This window comes from Euleptes europaea, chromosome 8, assembly GCF_029931775.1.
Source record: "Euleptes europaea isolate rEulEur1 chromosome 8, rEulEur1.hap1, whole genome shotgun sequence".
Taxonomy (NCBI): Eukaryota; Metazoa; Chordata; class Lepidosauria; order Squamata; family Sphaerodactylidae; genus Euleptes; species Euleptes europaea.
The window spans coordinates 68,596,331-68,616,001 of NC_079319.1; the positions used below are offsets into that span (position 1 = coordinate 68,596,331).

Here is a 19,671-nt window from a genome sequence, read left to right on the forward strand (position 1 = left end):
ACCGGAATTGTGTTGGGTAGTGCGTTGTGCAAGCCGGCGCTTCGTTGAGCAGATCCCAATATTAGGCGGAGCTGAGGATTGCTAGTAAACAAAGGGGAACAAGGGTTAAGCAACCGTGCCAAAGCGACGGGCTTAGCATCTTTGCACATGCAAGGCTGGTGAGGATTAAGTTGTGTTGGGAATTCAGCCCTGATCATTAACAGCTTTTCCGGCTCTCAGTGTGCGAGGAGAGGAGAATCGTTGCCTGGGGCATATGCCTCCTGGGAAGGGAGGAAACAAACATTGCACATTGAGGAAGTTAGGAAGCCTTGACTTGTTTGTTTCTTTCATTCAGGCATACAGAATTCTTTTTTTAAAAAAAGCAACTGACATTTGAAATGCATGTTAAAGCGAGAGCTGGCTTTAATATAGGAAGATCTATCCGGCATGCATTATAAACTGAATGGCGGAAATACCGTAGGGGTTTATTTTGTGATAAAAGAGCTGGCAGCTTTGGACAGTGGGAGTTTATGCCACTGAATCGCACAAAACGTTTCTAGAAATGTTTAAAAAATCATTTCTAGCTCTCGTGATTGCGGAGGATCGGTATAGATTGTGATTGTTGGCATATGGCAGAATCTCCTCACAGAAGGTCAAAAACTAGCCAGTTAAGGAAATGACCCATCGTAAAGTTGCCGCTCACAAAAGGTTTGTGCTGCTGTTGGATGTGTGAAGGTTTGCGAGGGTGTCCTTCAGCACTTCAGATGGCCTCTTCAAAAGGCTAATAGAAAGTATCCATATGTGAGCACAGTTAATTGGTCAGCCCCGGGAAGTGCAAGTTGGTCTGAGGTTCTTTGAACGTAGGGTTGCCAACTTCCAGGTACTAGCTGGAGATCTCCTGCTATTACAAATCTCCAGCCAATAGAGATCAGTTCACCTGGAGAAAAGGGCTGCTTTGACAATTGGACTCTATGGCATTGAAGTTCCTTCCCTCCCCAATCCCCGCCTTCCTCAGGCTCCGATCCAAAAACCTCCTGCCGGTGGCAAAGAGGGACTTGGCAACCCTATTTGAACTAGTGAGTGACTGTGCCACTTTTGTGTAAGTACAGCTCTGTTTCCTTTGTGCAATGTGTGTCTGTGTGGCTAGGGCAGTTTCGTAGGGTAATTGAGTCTCTCTCTTTCCTGAAACACGGGTGACTGATACTAGCAGGCGGAGATTGGCTGTCCAGACCCTTTCTAGTTCTTCTGGCATTGTGATGTGATTTGTACTGGTGCTGGCTACCATCTTTGGAGTAAATAAAAATTAGAAATAGATGAAAAATCCATAAAATGGAAATTGCCTTTGAAAGATTAATGAGAGAGAACAAATAAAAGCCTAATTGGATTCTACTGCTGTTGTACTCCAGAGGATCAATAACCCCAGAAACCAGTGTTTCCCAATAATCCTTTCTGTATTTTGTATCGGTGGTAATGGGATCAAAATAGAAAATTTACCGCTGGGCCTTTCTGCTCCAGTATGAGACTGAACTTAGCTCACATTTTCTACGTAATATTTTTATCCATTGTATGTTTTTCCTCCCATCTTACTTGTGTTTTTCACCTCTTTTTGTTTTTGTTTTTGCTCTTGCAAGCGTTAAATTCTCCTGTGTATCTATTTACTCGTCACAACATTTGCCCTTTAGTTTAATCTAGAAAGAAAGGAGTATTTAGAAGAGCTCTGGAAAGGTTAGGAGCTGAGTTCCTTAACAATATTTTGGGGATATGAAACGTGGCGTTTCAAAGGGACTGTTTTCTGTCAGACAATAAAGCATTTCTAGGATTACCCCCCCCCCGTTTTTGCCTAATGTATATTATGCAAATGACAGGTCTGGCCAACTTGTGGCATGAGTAGCTGTGGTTTATGGCATGCCTGGATAGGTGAGTCCATTGGCCAAGCTGTAACACCAAGCCAGACTTGCAGTCTTGCCTCCGTCTCCCATGATGCCCTTTTCTCTGCTTTCTAGAGGGGCTGTGGCTCAGAGGCAGAGGTCTGCTTGGCATGCAGAAGGTCCCAGGTTCAATCCCCGGTATCTCCAGTTAAAGGGACTAGGCAAGTAGGCAATGTGAAAGACCTCTGCCTGAGACCCTGGAGAGCCGCTGCCGGTCTGGGTAGACAATACTGACTTTGCTCAAGGGTCTGATTCAGTATAAGGCAGCTTCGTGTGTTCATGTGACCAGAAGCGGAGTCACACCAAGGGCTCCTTGTGCACTGGAGTAGCTCTACCTCTCCCCTCGTGTAACATTGGAGAAAAAGGTTGGTCACACCACATTACACGTGCCATGTAACTTGGGATAATGTGGAGGCCAATCCTAAGCAAGTCTACCCAGAATCACGCTCGGGTCTATTCAGTGGGACTTCCAGGAAAGTGTTCTTAGGATTGCACTGAGAGTCTCTTAAGGCAGATTTGAATGTTATGGAAAATACTGATAAAGGATGCTCAAGTGGTTTCCATATCCCCTTTGCATGATTCCAATGTCATTTCCAAAGCAGAAACTTTGTGGGTAGATGCGGAAATTTGAAGAGGCACATCTCTCTAAAGTATCTCTTTGTTAGACTGCTGCAGTGTACTCCAGGGGAATGCACAAATAACTTAGTTCAGGGGTCCCCAGTCTTTTTGAGCTGGTGGGTGTCTTTGGAATTCTGACACAGCAGGGTGGGCACGGTGACAAAATGGCTGGCTCGGAATGGCTCTGCAAGAGGCGTAGCCAACCACAAAATGATCCTTGTGCTGCGGTGGCAGCTGCTGCCAAAACAAAGTTTTAAAAAATCCACCCAGCCAATCAAATCTCCAATAGGCAAAAGCTCTACCTGGCCCCACCCACTTTCTAAAAACACTTGGCAGGCACCCTGGCGCCCATAGATACCATGTTGGGGATCCCTGACTTAGTTTCTCAGTACTCCTGTAGTACTCAGTGCGGACTTTAGTGTACAGTCTTCTCTGTGTTCTTCCTACTCGCATGTCATATAATTCCTACTTGGCGAAATGGGGGCTACGATTCAGTGTTAGTGATGAGAGCATCCTCGGCTTAGTGGTAGAGCATCTACTTGGCATGTTGTAAATCCCAGGTCCAATCCCTGCCATCTCCAGTTAAAAGGGTCAGGTAGTAAGTGTTCCAAAAAACTTCTCCTTGAGACCCTGAAAAGCTGCTGCCAGTCAGAGTAGGTAATAACTGACCTTGACAGACCAACAGGGAAGGACCATGGCTCGGTGGAAGGGCATCTTTTTTTATGCAGAAGGTCACAGCTCCAATCCTTGGCATCTCTAGTTGAAGGGTCTTTGGTACCAGGTATTAGGAGGGACCCCAGAGAACAGTTGCCAGAGTATACAGCTCTGAGCAAAGGCCCTGAAGTGGTACCAGAGAGCCACAGATATTCATTTGATTTGCACAAAGCTGCTCACTGAGTAAATGTCTAAGGCAGGATCTAAATCCAAGGAAATTGTCAACTTGTCCACTGAATCATGTTAGGATTTTGGTTTGCTACTAAGTTATTTATTTGTGTGTTCAGCATCTCATGCCATTCTTTTTATTTCTGTTTTTTTATTATTTTTACTTTTGTTTTTGTTTTCACAGAACATTATAACTATGCATCTTCAAACATAAGTTCAAGTATGCCTCTCAGTGTGGCACATCCTTCATTGTCAACTCCATGTCATGGCCTTCAGACATCTAATCCTGTCATTTCGATTGTCCCGTCAACTAATCATCCTTCGGGCTACGGAGGGCACGCTGACAGTGGCACCGTTGGATATTATCTGTCTCCAAATGTCAGGCCCAACGGAGTGCCAGCGCTGGAAAGCCCTCGCATTGAAATAACCTCTTACTTGGGACTGCATCACAACAACAACCAGTTCTTCCATGAGGCTGAGGTCGAGGAGGCCATCCCCAATGCGAAGAGGTCACCTTCTACCGCCACGCTGAACTTACCAAACATCGAGGCTTATCGAGACCCGTCGTGCCTGAGCCCGGCGAGCAGCTTGTCTTCCAGAAGTTGCAATTCGGAAGCATCTTCCTATGAATCCAATTACTCTTATCCCTACACTTCTCCCCAGACCTCTCCTTGGCAGTCGCCATGCGTCTCGCCTAAGACCACCGACACCGAGGAGGCGTATCAGCGCAGCATGGTGGCCTGCACGTTACTCAGTTCGCCCAGACATTCTCCTTCTGGGTCTCCCAGGACGAGCGTCACGGAGGAAAACTGGGTGAGCAGCCGCAATTCGAGGCCGTCCTCTCCTTGTAACAAGAGAAAATACAGCTTGAACGGCAGGCAGACTTCCTACTCGCCGCACCACTCTCCGACGCCCTCTCCGCAGAGTTCTCCAAGGGTCAGCGTGACCGATGAGACGTGGCTGGGGAACACCAACCAGTACACCAGTTCGGCCATTGTGGCAGCCATCAACGCCCTCACCACCGACGGCACGATAGACATGAATGACGGGATTCCTATCAAATCCAGGAAGACGGCGATAGACCACACCCCTTCCATGACACTCAAGACTGAGCCGAGCGGTGACGATCAGGGGACCATATCGCCAACAGCTGACTTATCACCAGAAGAATTTCCTGGATTCCAGCATATCAGGAAAGGAAACTTCTGTGATCAGTATCTCTCGGTGCCACAGCATCCTTATCAATGGGCCAAATCAAAGCCGCTGTCTCCATCGTCATACATGAGGTACCATTTATTTTTGGATGTATGTTTTCTTTTAAAGAGCTCTATTTTAAAATGTGGTTCCTTTCTGCCTTTTCACCCACCCTTCTCTTTTTTTAAAAAAAATTATGATTCAAGAAGGGAAGGGGCGTAGCTCAGTGGTAGAGCATCTGCTTGGCATGCAGAAGGTCCCAGGTTCAATCCCCGGCATCTCCAGTTAAAGGGACTAGGCAAGTAGGTGATATGAAAGACCTCTGCCTGAGACCCTGGAGAACTGCTGCTGGTCTGAGTAGGCAATACTGACTTTGATGGCCCAAGGATCTGATTCAGTATAAGGCAGCTTCATGTGTGTTCATATTTATTTTGGGGAGGTGCCGTGGCTCAGTGGTAGAGCATCTGCAGTCATGCAGAAGGTCCCAGGTTCAATCCCCGGCATCTCCAGTTAAAGGGGTTAGGCAAGTAGGTGATGTGAAAGACCTCTGCCTGAGACCCTGGAGAGCCGCTGCCGGTCTGAGTAGACAATACAAGGATCTGATTCAGTATAAGGCGGCTCTGTGTGTTCCTATGTTCAAGAGTTAAAGAAAAGATGGCCACAGATTTCTGCTGCAGGCAAGTCTTCAGTTTTCTGATGTGGTGGTTTCCTGATTCGTTCTCACACTGATGAGTTCAAAGGCAGCTTTGGGCTGCCCATAGGTTTTTCGATCCTTGCTTGGCTGTTCTGAGGTGGTTGGTGAACTATGTTTTTATTAAAGTTTTTGCTAATTTGTTTTTACAAGCTTGAAAATATTTAACTTACAGGTAGGAGCCCCGGGGCACAGAGTGGTAAGCTGCAGTACTGCAGTCAAAAGCTCTGCTCATGACCTGAGCTCAATCCCTACAGAAGTTGGTTTCAGGTAGCCGGCTCAAGGTTTGCTCAGCCTTCCATCCTTCCGAGGTTGGTAAAATGAGTACCCAGCTTGCTGGGGGTAAAGTGTAGACAACTGGGGAAGGCAATGGCAAACTACCCCACAAACATAGTCTGCCTAGTAAACGTTGGGATGTGACGTCACTCCATGAGTTAGTAATGATCCAGTGCTTGCACAGGGGACTACCTTTACCTTTTTTACCTATAGGTAGGTACTGCAAGTGCCCAGGAGAAGCATGAGGAGGGAAGTGGAGGTCTGCTGCCGAAGGGGGGGATTTGGCACCCCCCCCCACACACACACACATGTACAGATCCTTTTGATGGGAGCTAACCCTAAGAAATAATAGAACAAAATCCAAACATAACAATACGATGACGTTTAAAATTTTAACCTAGTAACCTTTTAACCAAATAATGTGCTTTGACTAGCCTGGCCTATTTTTTTTTATTTCCCAGCCCCGTTTGTATATTCTGTAGCATAATTTTTAGTGATGAGTAGCCATGTTAGTCCGTCACTAGCAGTAGAAAAGAGTAGGAGTCCAGTAGCACCTTAAAGACTTAACAAAATTTCTTGCAGGGTATGAGCTTTCATGAGCCACAGCTCTCTTCAGATAATTTTTTGGACCTTGTTTTAATAATAATTCGACGTCTCTAATGTGAGAATGTGGTCTCTGCTCAGTTGTAGAGTGAGATTTATATTATTTTATTAAATAAATGCAGCCCCAGTCATCTTTGCTTTGAGGGATTTGAAAGTAGCCCAGGACAGAGGCCAAGCACAGACCTCTGCTCCACACAAAGATTCCCCAGGATGGGATTGAATTGGGCAAATCAAATTCTGATGGGCATTTGAGCTCAGCTGAGATCCTGACTTGTTGCACGCTTGAAACATAACAGTCGTGTCAACTCAGGGAATACTCATGGTAATGGCAAGTGATAAGATGATGGTTTCTGAGAGCCCTAGAAAGCTGCAGTCTGTTAGTTTATCCTTCTAAATTTATATCACTGGGTTGCTCAGTGCATGCATTGATAATGGAGCTGCTGTAACAGAAGAAGAAGAAGAAGAAGAGTAAACTTCACCTAGATGAACAGAACAGAACAGAAGCATTTATTGCGGCATTAAGCCAATAAAAATTTAGAACATAACAACAGTGTTACTGCGGGTACATTGATATTGTTTAAAAGTTGTGTCATGTTAATTTAAAAGGATATATATAGTTAAAATGTTTTACAGATTAGACAAGAAATAAACATTTTGCCACCAATTCAGAAAAAAAAATTAACTTTGTTTTTCATTGTTTCTTTGAACTTTATTTTACTAAACTTTGACGAAGTTTATAAATTGCCGTGCTTCACCTAGATGAATACTCTGTGAGTTTTTAACTTTAGGAAAAAATCTTATGGTGATTAGACCACTTTAATCTTCATCATTCAGTAGTCTACAGATAATCTTTAAAAAAAATATAATAAAAGTCACCTGCAGTTAAAGTGATCCCTATTGTGTTACTGAAAGTGAAGAAAAACGAAATGAGCCCCAGCTTTATGTGTACAGAATATTTTTCCACTGTTTTGCTTTTGTGTAAAAATATGTTTCCTGGCTTTCAATCTGTTTCCATGTGATCTCATTAACTCGTGCTGCAGGACAGCTGGAAGCTACTGTAAAAGTGTGATTTAAGTTATTTTACCAATCAGATGCCCCGCCCGAGCTTCCTTTTATCCATAAAACCTTTCCATTTTATGTACATGAATCGGGCAATTGAACACAGACAGCGCAATCGTGGATTACGGCACTGAAATTGTTATTTTAAACACATTTTTTTTAAAAAAAAATAGGTAGTCAGCCCCCGCCCCCCGTTATTTTACACATCTGCTCTGTTTCAAAGTCTGGGTTAGGTTCCAACAAATAATGCAGATTCCAAAATCCACCCTGTCATAAGCTTTATTTGCCAGAACTATTGTATTACCTCCTGTGTTTCTTCCTGAATTAAAAAAGAATCCTAAAACGAAAAAGCGATGTGGAAAATTCCAAAACGAGTAGCTGTTTTTCACATAAATTTCATGTTGATAGGGGGGCCTTGCTTGCCTCTCTCTATTTGTACACAGGGCCTCCTTATCCTGAAAGAAACTCCTTTGAGCATAGCAGTATGGATTATTCGAATTAAAACTGGTGTGTGTAGACCGCAGGAGAAGGAGCAGGGGTGGTGCAGTTATTAAAAAGGCAGGCAGATACAATTGTTTCTACCCAGATTGTTTCTACCCAGAGAGCCAGCGTGGTGAAGTGGTTAAGAGCGGTGGTTTCGAGCTGTGGACTCTGATCTGGAGAACCGGGCTTGATTCCCCACTCCTCCACATGAGCAGCGGAGGCTAATCTGGGGAACTGGATTTGTTTCCCCCTCCTACACATGAAGCCAGCTGGGTGACCTTGGGCCAGTCACGCTCTCTCAGCCCCACCTACCTCACAGGTAGGGTTGCCAGGTCCCTCTTCACCACCGTCAGGAGGTTTTTGGGGCAGATCCTGAGGAGGGCGGGGTTTGGAGAGGAGAGGGACTTCAGTGCCATAGAGTCTCCAGGTGAACTGATCTCTATTGGCTGGAGATCCGTTGTAATAGCAGATCTTCATCTAGTACCTGGAGGTCGGCAACCCTATTTCCTTGGTGCCTCCTTTCACATACACTGCAGCTGCCTTTGGCTTTTAAAAAAAAACATGCAGGAGATCCTTAAAGCCAACTTCTGGGGCCTATTGGCAACTTCATCAGAGAAGATGATGTGAAACTCAAAAACCAAGTACCAGTGATGCCTCAAACAAAACATCTGGGTGCTGTTTTTGCACAAAGGCCCGCATTGAGCATCTTGTGTGGGGATGTGTTTTTGTGTGCATTTTAAAGTTCTCTGTTTGCAATCAGGTAGCCTTTAATCTCAGATGCCAAGTTTCAGCATTTAGAAAGTGTTTACAACAGAACCAGGAGTGCATAAGGGCAGTATTGATACAAGCAGATTAATAGCCATGTGAACCATGCTGCTTCCAGCAAAATGGCATAACTTCTCTAAACTCTTCCATCTACTATGGAAAATACTCTTGAGGTAAATGCTTACAGTTTAGCAAAGCCGAAATATGGAATATTTCAGTAATCCCTTCTGAGCTTTTGTTTCAGCATCTTTTGACATGGAATTGTTCAGGAGTGTAAGAGAGTGGAGATGATGTGGCTTTTCTGTGTCACACAGTTTATAGTTACAGATGCACTGCCACAAACTCATTTGCAAATAAGGGATTATTCATGCCATTGGCTTGCCCCCAAGCAACAGGTCTGTTCCGTGTTTTTGTGTGTGCGTTCGCTTGTTTTCTTTGTGCTGGAGTGCAAACAGACATCTGTTCAGAGGCAAGTGGTGTGAAGGCAGGGCTTAGCGGGGAACAATACAGAGCTCATTGTGATGTAAAGCCAGAGTGAAGCTTTTTCTCCAGTTGGTATCAGAGAGACTTCCGCACAATGATGCTTTTTAGAGGCTGGAGTTTAAGGTGGCAAAGAAGACTATGAAGGGAGAGATGCTCCAGAACACACACACACACACCTCTCTCTCTCTCTGCCAGCGTGGTGTGGTGGTTAAGAGCGGTGGTTTGGAGCGGTGGACTCCGATCTGGAGAACCGGGTTTGATTCCCCACTCCTCCCCATGAGCGGCGGAGGCTAATCTGGTGAGCTGGATGTGTTTCCCCACTCCTACACATGAAGCCAGCTGGGTGATCTTGGGCTAGTCACAGTCCTCTCAGAACTCTCTCAGCCTCACCTACCTCAATCAATCAAATTTTATTTCGATACAGTATCAGCTCTGAACCTCACCTACCTCACAAGGTGCCTGTTGTGGGGGAAGGGAAGGTGATTTTAAGCTGGTTTGATTCTTCCTTAAGTGGTAGAGAAAGTTGGCATATGAAAACCAACTCTTCTTCTTCCTTTTCCTCCTCTTCTTTTTCTTCCTCTCTCTCTCTCTCTCTCCCCCTCCCCCAGCTACCTGCTGGCTAGTTTGGTTTTCCCCCCCCCCCATAAAGTTGCAGCCAATTTAGGGTGACCCTGGAGGGTTTTCGAGGCAAAAGAAGTTCAGGGTTGGCTTGCCATTGCCTGACTCTGCATAGCCACCATGGACTTCCTTAGTGGTCTCTCACCAACCCTACTTAGCTTCTTCTAAGATCTAGCGAGATTGGGATAGCCTGGGCCATCCAGGTCAGGGCACAATTCTTTAACCCAGCATTGTTAAAATTACTATTATTATATAGCCATTTCAAGGCTTATCATTGTTATGGACTTGAACTGGTTTGAGAGTCATGGAAACCTGGGAGCTGTAGTTCTATGAAAGGAAACACGGCTGACTACCAAAACAAAATGCCAGGGACTGGGGGGAGGCGGAAACCATGAATATTAAATAGGTATAACAGCTTATTCGACTCATAGTGGGGCTTCATTTTCACCCGTGCCAGGGCTCAGCCTTGGAACAGAATATGCCTGTGAGCAGATGCTGAGGGCATTTCCATCACTCCCAACCTACCATAGATATGGAGAAAAGATTTGGGGTAAAGGAGTCATGTTTCTCTGTGTGTGTTTGTGTGTGTTAAGTTCCATCAAGTCGTTTCTGATTCATAGGCTCTTTATGCAGGAACGTTTCCCCACGGTCACCCCTGCCAACTGTATCGGGGCTTCCTTTTGATTATGCGTGCCTTTTCCGCCCATCAGAGGTTGCCTCTCTCTCCCCGCGCATTTTGCCCATTTTTTACAGATGCTGTTTTAGCCAGAATCTGGAAATGCGTGCACGGGGAGAGCGAAGTGACCTCTTGACGGGCAGAAAAGGCACGCATAATCAAAGGGAAGCCCCGAAGCAGTTGGCGGGCATGACTGCGGGGAAACGTCCCTGCGTAAAAGGCCCAGGCAACCCTATGAATCAGCTACCCACGCAGAGAAATCTCCAGGAATGTCTTTGTCCTGAGTTGATGTACTATCCCAAGAAACACGTCGGATTTCTCAGTTGATTGCGTCATGGCCGGCATTACTTTCTATTAATCTGTTTTTTCTATTATAAAGACCTTTACATTTTGCTAGATGTATGCAATAAATTAAGGCATAATTATCTATATTGTGTATTCAAATTTAAGGCTGACAATGAGGAAGTTAAAATTGTTCAAGACTTTCTATTCCTTGGCTCCATCATCAACCAAAAGGGAGGCTGCAGCCAAGAAATCAGAAGAAGATTGAGACTGGGAAGGGTAGCCGTGAAGGAACTAGAAAAGATTCTTAAGTGTAAGGATGTGTCACTGGTGACCAAGATCAAGTTAATTCACGCCTTCATATTCCCTATTACCATGTCTGGGTGTGAAAACTGGACAATGAAGAAAACTGATAGGAAGAAAGATTCCTATGAAATGTGGTGTTGGAGGAGAGTGTTACGGATACCGTGGACTGCCAAATATATATATATTATATTATATATCAGTGGGTTATAGATCAAATCAAGGCTGAACTGACCCTAGAAGTTAAAATGACTAAACTGAGGCTATCGTACTTTGGTCACATTATGAGAAGACAAGAGTCACTGGAAAAGACAATCATGCTAGGAAACATTGAGGGCAGCAGGAAAAGAGGAAGACCCAACAAGAGATGGATTGACTCTATAAAGGAAGCCACGGCCCTCAGTTCGCAGGACCTGAGCAAGGCTGTTAAAGAGAGGACGTTTTGGAGGACATTGATTCATAGGGTCGCCATGAGCCGCAAGCGACTTGATGGCACTTAACACACATATTCTTTCTCAGGTGTTTGATAGGCTTGTTTATTGCAGTAAAGAGGACTGCCCATTATGCTTTGTCAAAAGTCTTCTAAGGTATTGCTGGCGCTTTCTAAGCAGAGTACCAATTGTTTCTACTATATCATCTAAAACATATCTAATTGTATGTACTTTCACAACGAATTTTGGAATATTTTTAAGTACAGCTGCAGAATCAGCATTCTGAAACTGTGAGCCCAAGGTGTCCTTTTAGAATGCACAGGATTTCCACGTACGCCAGCCCTTGGGGTTTCTTTCTTCCTGGGCGGTATGCTTTCTGTTTTGCTTTCAAAGCATAGAAGAGTTACAGCTTCAACGTTCATGACACGGGAAGCCGTTCCCAAGGCAGCATAGCTTAAAAAAAATAACAGACAGATCTGTGATTTCACCACATTTTCACTTCGGATGGATGAAACCATCAGCAAAGCAGTCTGACCCCACAGGGTACAAGACATGCCCAGCCTGCCAAGAAGGTTTTAGCAAGAACAACTTCCATGCGCCCGAAATAGCCACAGCTGTGGGCATTTAACTGCTTGACAAGGCCTTTGTGGCATCCCTAGTAGCTTTCATATTTTCTTGTCTTTATATCTTGGCTATCTACTTAAATTTTATTACTCTGTTGTCATTGGGAGCTTTGTTGGGTGTGACTGCCATGAAACCTTTTATCTTGTTTCATTTGCATTTTAAAAATGTGATAAATAACAGGGCTTGCTATATGTCGTCCCCCCCAAATGCATACACTCTGGTTTACATAAAAGGAAAAGGTAGGACCGGATTGCTGTAAGAAACTTATCAACCATGACAGGTCGGTCATCATAAAATGCCTGTATGTCACAAAATGTCTGTATGTTTTACCTAATAAGCGTTACTGTCAAGCCAATTGACTGAAACAAAACCCATGCAAATGCTTTTTTGATTCCTCTGAGCACTTTCGAAAGCAAACTATATCTGCAAGGGAATGTTAAACAAACAGTAAGCATTACCACTAAAAAAAGTGAGATTGTTTATATATAAAATTGGGATTTTAATTCCATGATGAAATGTTTTATATTTATGCGCACCTTAAAAAGCGAGCTGATTTTTGTGGCTCAGTTGAAATGAGGAAAGCGGTTTGCAGGATCAGGCCCTGTACTGGCCCCTTCACATGTTGTCCAGGGCTGGAAAAAAAGAACACTTTAATTTTGGGTTTCAGGTATTCTCACTTAGTACCTTCAGCCCTCTAGCAAACTGATAGCCCATTCCTGAAGGGGGGGTGGAGTTGCATAGGAGCTGGTGTGACCCCAATGCTGGTGTCCATGCCACTTGCGTTGTGCAAACCGGCAGGGTCACTTGAGTAGGGTGACTTACGCCGGCTTCCCTGAACGCCGGCAGCAGTGCGGGGCTCAGGTACCAGCACTGCCTCCCTGTGGCATTTTCCCAGCATCTCTCCCCATGCCAGCATCCTACGGTTGCCAACTTCCAGGTAGTAGCTGGAGACCTGCTATTACAACTGATCTTCAGCCAATAGAGATCAGTTCACCTGGAGAAAATGGCCGCTTTGGCAATTGGACTCTATGGCACTGAAGTCCCTCCCCTAACCCTAACCCAAACCCGCCCTCCTCAGGCTCTGCCCCCGAAACCTCCCACTGGTGGCGAAGAGGGACCTGACAACCCTATGGCATCCTGGGGGGGTGTTCCCAGGGGCGGAACTGCTTTTAGGCAGCTTCCTAACCCCTTTCGGGCTGAGAACATGCCATTTTGCAGGTGTCCAGTTACGCCTGCAAAATCGTGGCACAGCCCTGTGGGAACTCTATGGGGAGTTCCATGGTCCCCCCCCCTTAAAAATACCTTTTAAATTATTTTTTGAACTTGCTTCACTGGCAGCAATATTCTCTCCAGCCACTGACGAACCCCCCCCCCACTCAGGAATGGGCTTCAGATCTTTTTGCTAGGGCCATTTTGCGCAGATCAGTTGGCTCCCCTAAAAGATTCCCTAACTAATGGACAAAGAGGCTCAGGGAAAGCAGTAGAAACTGCCCATAGTGAGCATCCTTTTGTGTGCAAGCCTTTGACAGTTGTTTACACATTGATGCCCCCAGAGCATGATAGCTGGTGTCGGGCTCTGGCTGAGAGGCTGCCACACATTCATAAGAGCCCCTACAGCATACATGGGCAAAAAAATATCAAAAAAAAATACGGTTCCAGAGCATGCCACACAAGCAGAGTTGAGAGCATTTTCCTCATCACATTTTTTTTTTTTTGCCGCTTCATGGCTTTGTTGTGCATAACCCCCCTCCTGAATTTTGGTTAAACTAGGAGAATTTCTCAAAATAATTCCAAAATTGGACTATGCACATTTTGCTACAACTGCCAGTTCCTTCAGTTCATTTCTCTCCCCCTCCCCTCTCCTGCATTATGGGTCTGAACATGTCTATTGATAAAACACTGAAAAGCAGCAACCTTGCTCATATTGTATGTATGACTGTTTCAGCATGCTTACTGTGTGGTGTTTTACTGACATTTACATGTCCTTTTGTACCCTGCTGAAACCAGGCATACCGAATCCTGACCTAACCATGCATATTTATTTATTTGCAACATTTATATCCCACCTTTCTGCCTAATCAGGGCCACCATGGTGGCTAACAAAAACATTATTTAAAAATACATAATAAAAGCAATTCAAACCCAAACTATTATACATATGTAAATACACAAAACCAGCAATTAAACCCTAGGGAAGGAAGGTCATTGGGATCACATCACGCCTGCTTTTTTGGTAGTACTTTCAAAGGACAGAAGTATACATGCACATGAGTATACAGCACCCCTGAAGAATGTGGATGTATATTATAATCTCTTCTGTACTAGTTCTCTTTTTTCAACAAGCATTTTATTAATGAAACAGGGGAAAGGGGAAAAAACATAAAGGAACTGAAGGAGCAAACATGTAGTGAACTGTGCATGCACAGTTTTGTATAAAATTGGGAAGTAAATAAATGGAACAACAGCAAATTCCTAAATGTATTAGTACCTATCTGTAAACAAGACGAGGTAATTCAGATGAATTACCAATATGCCAACTTTTTAGATTAACCCCATCCCTGTTCCTTTCACTTCCACCTTACACATACAGATTAAGCAAGTCGTTTTTAAATTATATGAGCATGTACAGTTCAGCTTTGTTTATAATGTCATACATTTGCAAAAGGAACAGGAGAAAAGTCAGTAAAATGGTGGCAACCCCAGTTTGTGACATGGTGGCAGCTATTCTCTCTTGCCCATAACATTTATATGGCTGTGGTCTGTTACACAACCAGACTAGCCCTAGAAGAGTGCTACAGTTCATTGGCTGAGACACTGCAGATTTGATTTTCAACTGGTGGAGGTCAGACTGGTTCTAGGGAAAGTTATGGGGTCATGCTAACAAAAGGATATTCCACACAGAACAAGGCAGCAAACCTAGGTTTGCCGCTGAGGGTTCGTTTAACTTTAGCTTCAACCAATCCTGATGCTTCAATGAGCATATTTGTAAGAAGCAGGTATTTTCAAACACATTTTTCTTGTTTACCATTTACATTTGTAAGTGTACACTTAAAAAACACCCCTTATATGTGATGGGGTAGTATCTTCTACTCGTGGCACATCTGCCTCAGCATTTCTTCAAGTGTTCTTTACAGGTAATAGCCCTGTGTGGCATGGCTGGAATCTCTCTAATCATAGAGGGCCCCCCTTTTCACAAAGAGCTTTTACAATCTAAATATATGCTCAGTATCTCTTCCTTTAACTCTGCTGTGCTGCAGGAAATTAAGTGTACAATGAAGATAACCTAGAATAGGAAATCGCACTGGCAAGCCACAGCCCATGGAACTGTTAAAAGCATCATGTCGCTTCCTCTATCAGGAAAACTACAATTAATTGTACGTTTATTATTATTGGTCAGGGCTTGTAAAGTGTAAATGATGGGTTGTAGGATTGAATTTTACGGCTGCCTTGAAATGGAATGGACTTCTTTCTTTTCATCAGTGTTTCAGGTGCCATTCCGCAATCGAAACAGGAAAAAGGAGTGTTTTGTGTTGTTGTGTTTAATCAGCCACTTTCTCATTTTTTCCCCGTTCTCCTTTCAATGTTGAAGGCAAGTTTGAACTTTGGAGAGAATATTTTTGCATGATGGAAGGATTTTTTTAAAAAAAGTTACCCTGCAGTGGGGATAATCTGGTAGATATTTTGTCTTCGGTGGCGGGGGAAGGGAGAGACCTGACATAAACCGAATCATCTGCTTTATGATATTCAGCGATTGTCAACAGGAGATGTGCAGCTACTCTGTGTTATGCAGATTTTGGGGGGCAGTCAAGCAAAGTCTCTCCAGAAAGTTACCCAAGAACGTTTCAAACTGCAGCGTGTATTGGAAGCAACACAAGAAATTAGGTTGGCCCTCCAGATTTTGCTAACTGTGTTTGATTAATGGTAGTCACTTTAGGGTGATTGAATGCATTAGCAATGTGACCTGGTAGTGCTGCAGATGAGCATTTTGCTTTTCTCTCCAAAAATAATCGTGTTTGTTTTTATTGGGGTTGGGGAGAAGATGTTGTCGCAGGTTGCGCCATAGCCAGTTTTCCCCTAACACGATCGCAGGGAGGGGGGAGGTTCTTCACATGTTTCCAACGGGTGTGTGTGTCTCTGTTCTGTAGACTCACAAATAAGAACGGAGGTGGTTATAAGTTATAGCAAAAGGAAACGGAAACATTGAAATAAAAGTCGGTGGGCACGTTTGGGGCAACAGTCTGCATTTTGAAGATGAATCCTTATCCGCCCCAATGCTTGGTTTCGAGGGGGTTAAGAGAGAAATAAAAAGCAGCGTGATATCTTACTCGAAGATTAATATCCGAATAAAAGTTGTTGTGCACGTTCTGGATATAAATATACATGACCTGATCACACTGAGGCTCCACCCCCACAGCTGTCTTCAAGGGTTAGGAGCAAGCAAACACTGCTTTACTGGTTTCACAAAGAAAGAGTTCATAAGCATGACCTCTTTGTTAGTTCAGACAGCGGTCCTTAACTGGTGTCCACCAGTGTGTTTTCTGGCACCTCCTTGTTTCTTCCCCAAAGTGAAGAGTCAGGTTTGGCTTTCCTCCATCTCATTGGCGTAGGAAGTGCTTCAGAATTGCCCAGGAACTATCATCTTTGGGTCTGCAGGAAACAGCCGTCCAGAAACATCTGCCTCCATCGCAGGAGGATGCTGGGCTTGGAGCCTCCCTACATGTTTTGTGATTGCCCTTCCTCCATGGCATTCATTTTGTGGCGGTGCTTACTACCATTTCCTTTAGGTGCCCACAGGCTCAGCACATTTGGGGACACTGAGTTAAGGCATAACAGATGTGTGTCCAGTGATTATGAATATGCTTAAGAACACGAGTGCCTTGCTAGATTGGACCAAAATCCACCTAGCTCAGCATTCTTTGCCAGAATCCCCAGAGCCCATAGATAGTATTCCAGAAAAATGGTTACAAGTTCACTGGTAAACTGTATTCTGTCTTCTATCCAGTCTTAGTTATAGGTCACCAATCTGTGCTACATATAGCATAGGTAATTGGGGAATAAGAGCGGGAACACCCATAATCTTGGCTAAGGCATAGTCAGGCTATACACTCCTGCCTCCCTCTTTAGAACCACATTACCTGCGTCCCGGCTCATTATAAAACTAGTTTTGCAGTTGAGGACAGGAAGGCCGCATATGTACGGGAGCTCACAGTTGAGATGTATGGCACGCTTGTCAAAGAAGAAAAAAATTGGCTACCACTGGCTTATCATAAGAGTATTGATTTGAAATTGTCGGTGTTATGCTGTCACTTGGGCTCATGTTTCTCCTCAAGCAGAACTCGGAGCAAGCCCTATTTTCACACGGCTGAAACCATCTCTACCAAGCTCCGCCCAGCGTTTAGCTTCTCCAAGACCATTTTTGAGCTGTGTACATTTATTAGCTCTTTGTAAGGCATGCATCAAAAGAGTGTTCGGAATGATAATATCTTTGTAGGAGTTTCCCTCGCATCTACTTTAGCACTTCAGCTAGGTGTGTAAAAAAGAAAAAAAAGGTCTGTGAAAGAACAGGTGCCAAAGGACTGGGTAGAGCCCATTTCTGACAACACTCTTGTCCAACCATGTAGACGGGCTGTAGTACAAGTAGGCAGAGAACCATTGCAGGTTGAGGGGAGGGGCTGTGGCTCAGTGGAGCCTCTGCTTGGCATGCAGAAGGTCCCAGGTTCAATCCCCGGCATCTCCAGTCAAAGGGACTAGGCAAGTAGGTGATGTGAAAGACCCCTGCCTGACATCCAGGAGAGCAGCTGCCAGTTTGAGTAGACAATACTGACCTTGATGGACCAAGGGTCTGAGTCAGTATAAGGCAGCTTCATGTGTCCATGTGACACTTACTGTAAGGTATTCCTAGGCCGAGGATAGGAAGGACACACTCTTAGGAATTTTTGTGTTTCAGATACAGCTTCAGATTGTTAGGGAATAGTTACCCTAATGATCAGAGTCCCAGTTGCCGTGTTGAGTCCCTTTTAGAGAAAGATGGGTTGAAAGTGTTATAAATAAATAAATAGTTTTCAGGTGACTGACAGTGCATTCCTGACCAGGTTTCAGCCCGTCCAAATCCTCCGCCCGGCACCAAAAATCTGTGCAACCCTCATAGGGTTACATTTTTTACTAACCAAAATAAAAGGGGGCGTTCCTGAGCCAAAACGGCTCAGAAGGCTGCCTAACGGCGATCCTGCCCCCTGGCCGGCACCGTAATGCCCTGGGAACGCTCCCGGATTGCCGCCTTGGCCTTTTCCGGCGGCTGGATTCCAACAGCAGGCTCCAGCAGTGGCCGGAGTCCAGTGGCCGGCTCTGCACACCAGCACTGGGGCCACAAATGCCCACATATGCCTCCCGGACACCGACACTGTGGGCCCTTGCACAGGCATGGGCCGTTGCTGGCCTCCAAAGGCCTTTGGGCGCGGCCGCCAGCGCAGGTCAGGAATGCGCTGTAAATGTATATGTAACAGAGTTGGCCCCAGAAAGGGAGACATGTTTGGTCAGTCTTGTGCTGATGGGGAGGTTTATGGAAGTTTTGTATAACAGCAGAATTTTGATGGCTGCTGGTGTGTGAGCAAAGATAAGCTTGGTTGTATGGAAATTGAATACACTGAAGTACTGGTACTCCCCAAAGTCCGTTTTAGAGCAGAACTGCACTTCTAGGTTTTCCATTTCTTACTAACCACCTCTGAACTTTTTGATTAATGGATGGATACATTAAGTGGTTTAAAAAAAAAACTTTAAACGTTTTTCCATTTTGTTTAAGCATCTGATAGCACCCGGCCCATCAAATCTGCATCACCCATAAATCTTCATAAAATAACCATTGCCTTTTAAATTACTTATGTCATGCCATTATCTCCATTGATGAAATTTCAGATGTAAGATGGTGAAGGATGAACTGCTAAAACATGGTCTCTAAAGTAATAGTATGAGATTCTTGTGGTGTATGATAGTCTGCTTGTTAATATTTAATCCCCATCGTTTTCCATTACAGCCCATCCTTGCCTGCTCTGGATTGGCAGTTGCCGTCTCACTCAGGACCTTATGAACTTCGGATTGAAGTGCAGCCCAAGTCCCATCACAGAGCCCATTACGAGACGGAAGGGAGTCGAGGGGCTGTGAAGGCATCTGCCGGGGGGCATCCAATGGTGCAGGTATTAGCATTTTCTAATGCAACAAAGCCGGCTCGTTGTAGTATTTTGAAAAGAATGTATGCAGAACCCCTTGCTAGCTCTTGGAAACTTTGCTGGCAGTCGTTAGTATTCTCCTTCCATCTCTTGAACTCTTGTCTCTTATTGAGCTGATCTTCTATTGTATGCTAGTACTCAGTTGCGCTGAGCATCCTTTTTCATTGTCTCAAAAGACGGCCATGCGTATCTGATTGTGTGCTCTTTGGGCTGCTTCATGCATTACTACAGTAGTGTGGTTGCAACCAAAATGCTTCTGTGTGCCTTTAAGTATGTAAACCTTACTACTTGGATCCTGTCTAAAGCTGCAGTCGTATACATGTGCTTCAAGCCCATTCCTGTAAGTGCACTTAGATGTGCCTAACTCTGCATAGGACTGGACAGTGTTTCCCCTATACCAGTGGTGGGAGACCCAAATATGACGCAGCAGACTTCCTGGGCAATAGTACTGATCCAAATGGTGATCCCCTTGTTAACAGCAGCCTGCAAAAGCAGTTTCAGCAACAGCTGTATTATATATGTATAAAATATGTGATAAGGTAGATGTCTTTAG

At 44.6% G+C, this 19,671-nt stretch overlaps 1 protein-coding gene across 1 annotated transcript in view; it reads left to right on the forward strand.

The window, feature by feature from the left end:
• The first annotated feature begins 3,595 nt into the window (after positions 1–3,595).
• The window catches only part of NFATC1 (nuclear factor of activated T cells 1), a 148,417-nt gene continuing 132,341 nt past the window's right edge, over positions 3,596–19,671 (forward strand). Inside the window, exons 1-2 of the mRNA XM_056854090.1 lie at positions 3,596–4,693; positions 18,926–19,085. Coding sequence (XP_056710068.1) covers positions 3,630–4,693; positions 18,926–19,085 — 1,224 coding nt within the window. The 5' untranslated portion in view covers positions 3,596–3,629. The remainder of the gene's footprint in view (positions 4,694–18,925; positions 19,086–19,671) is intronic.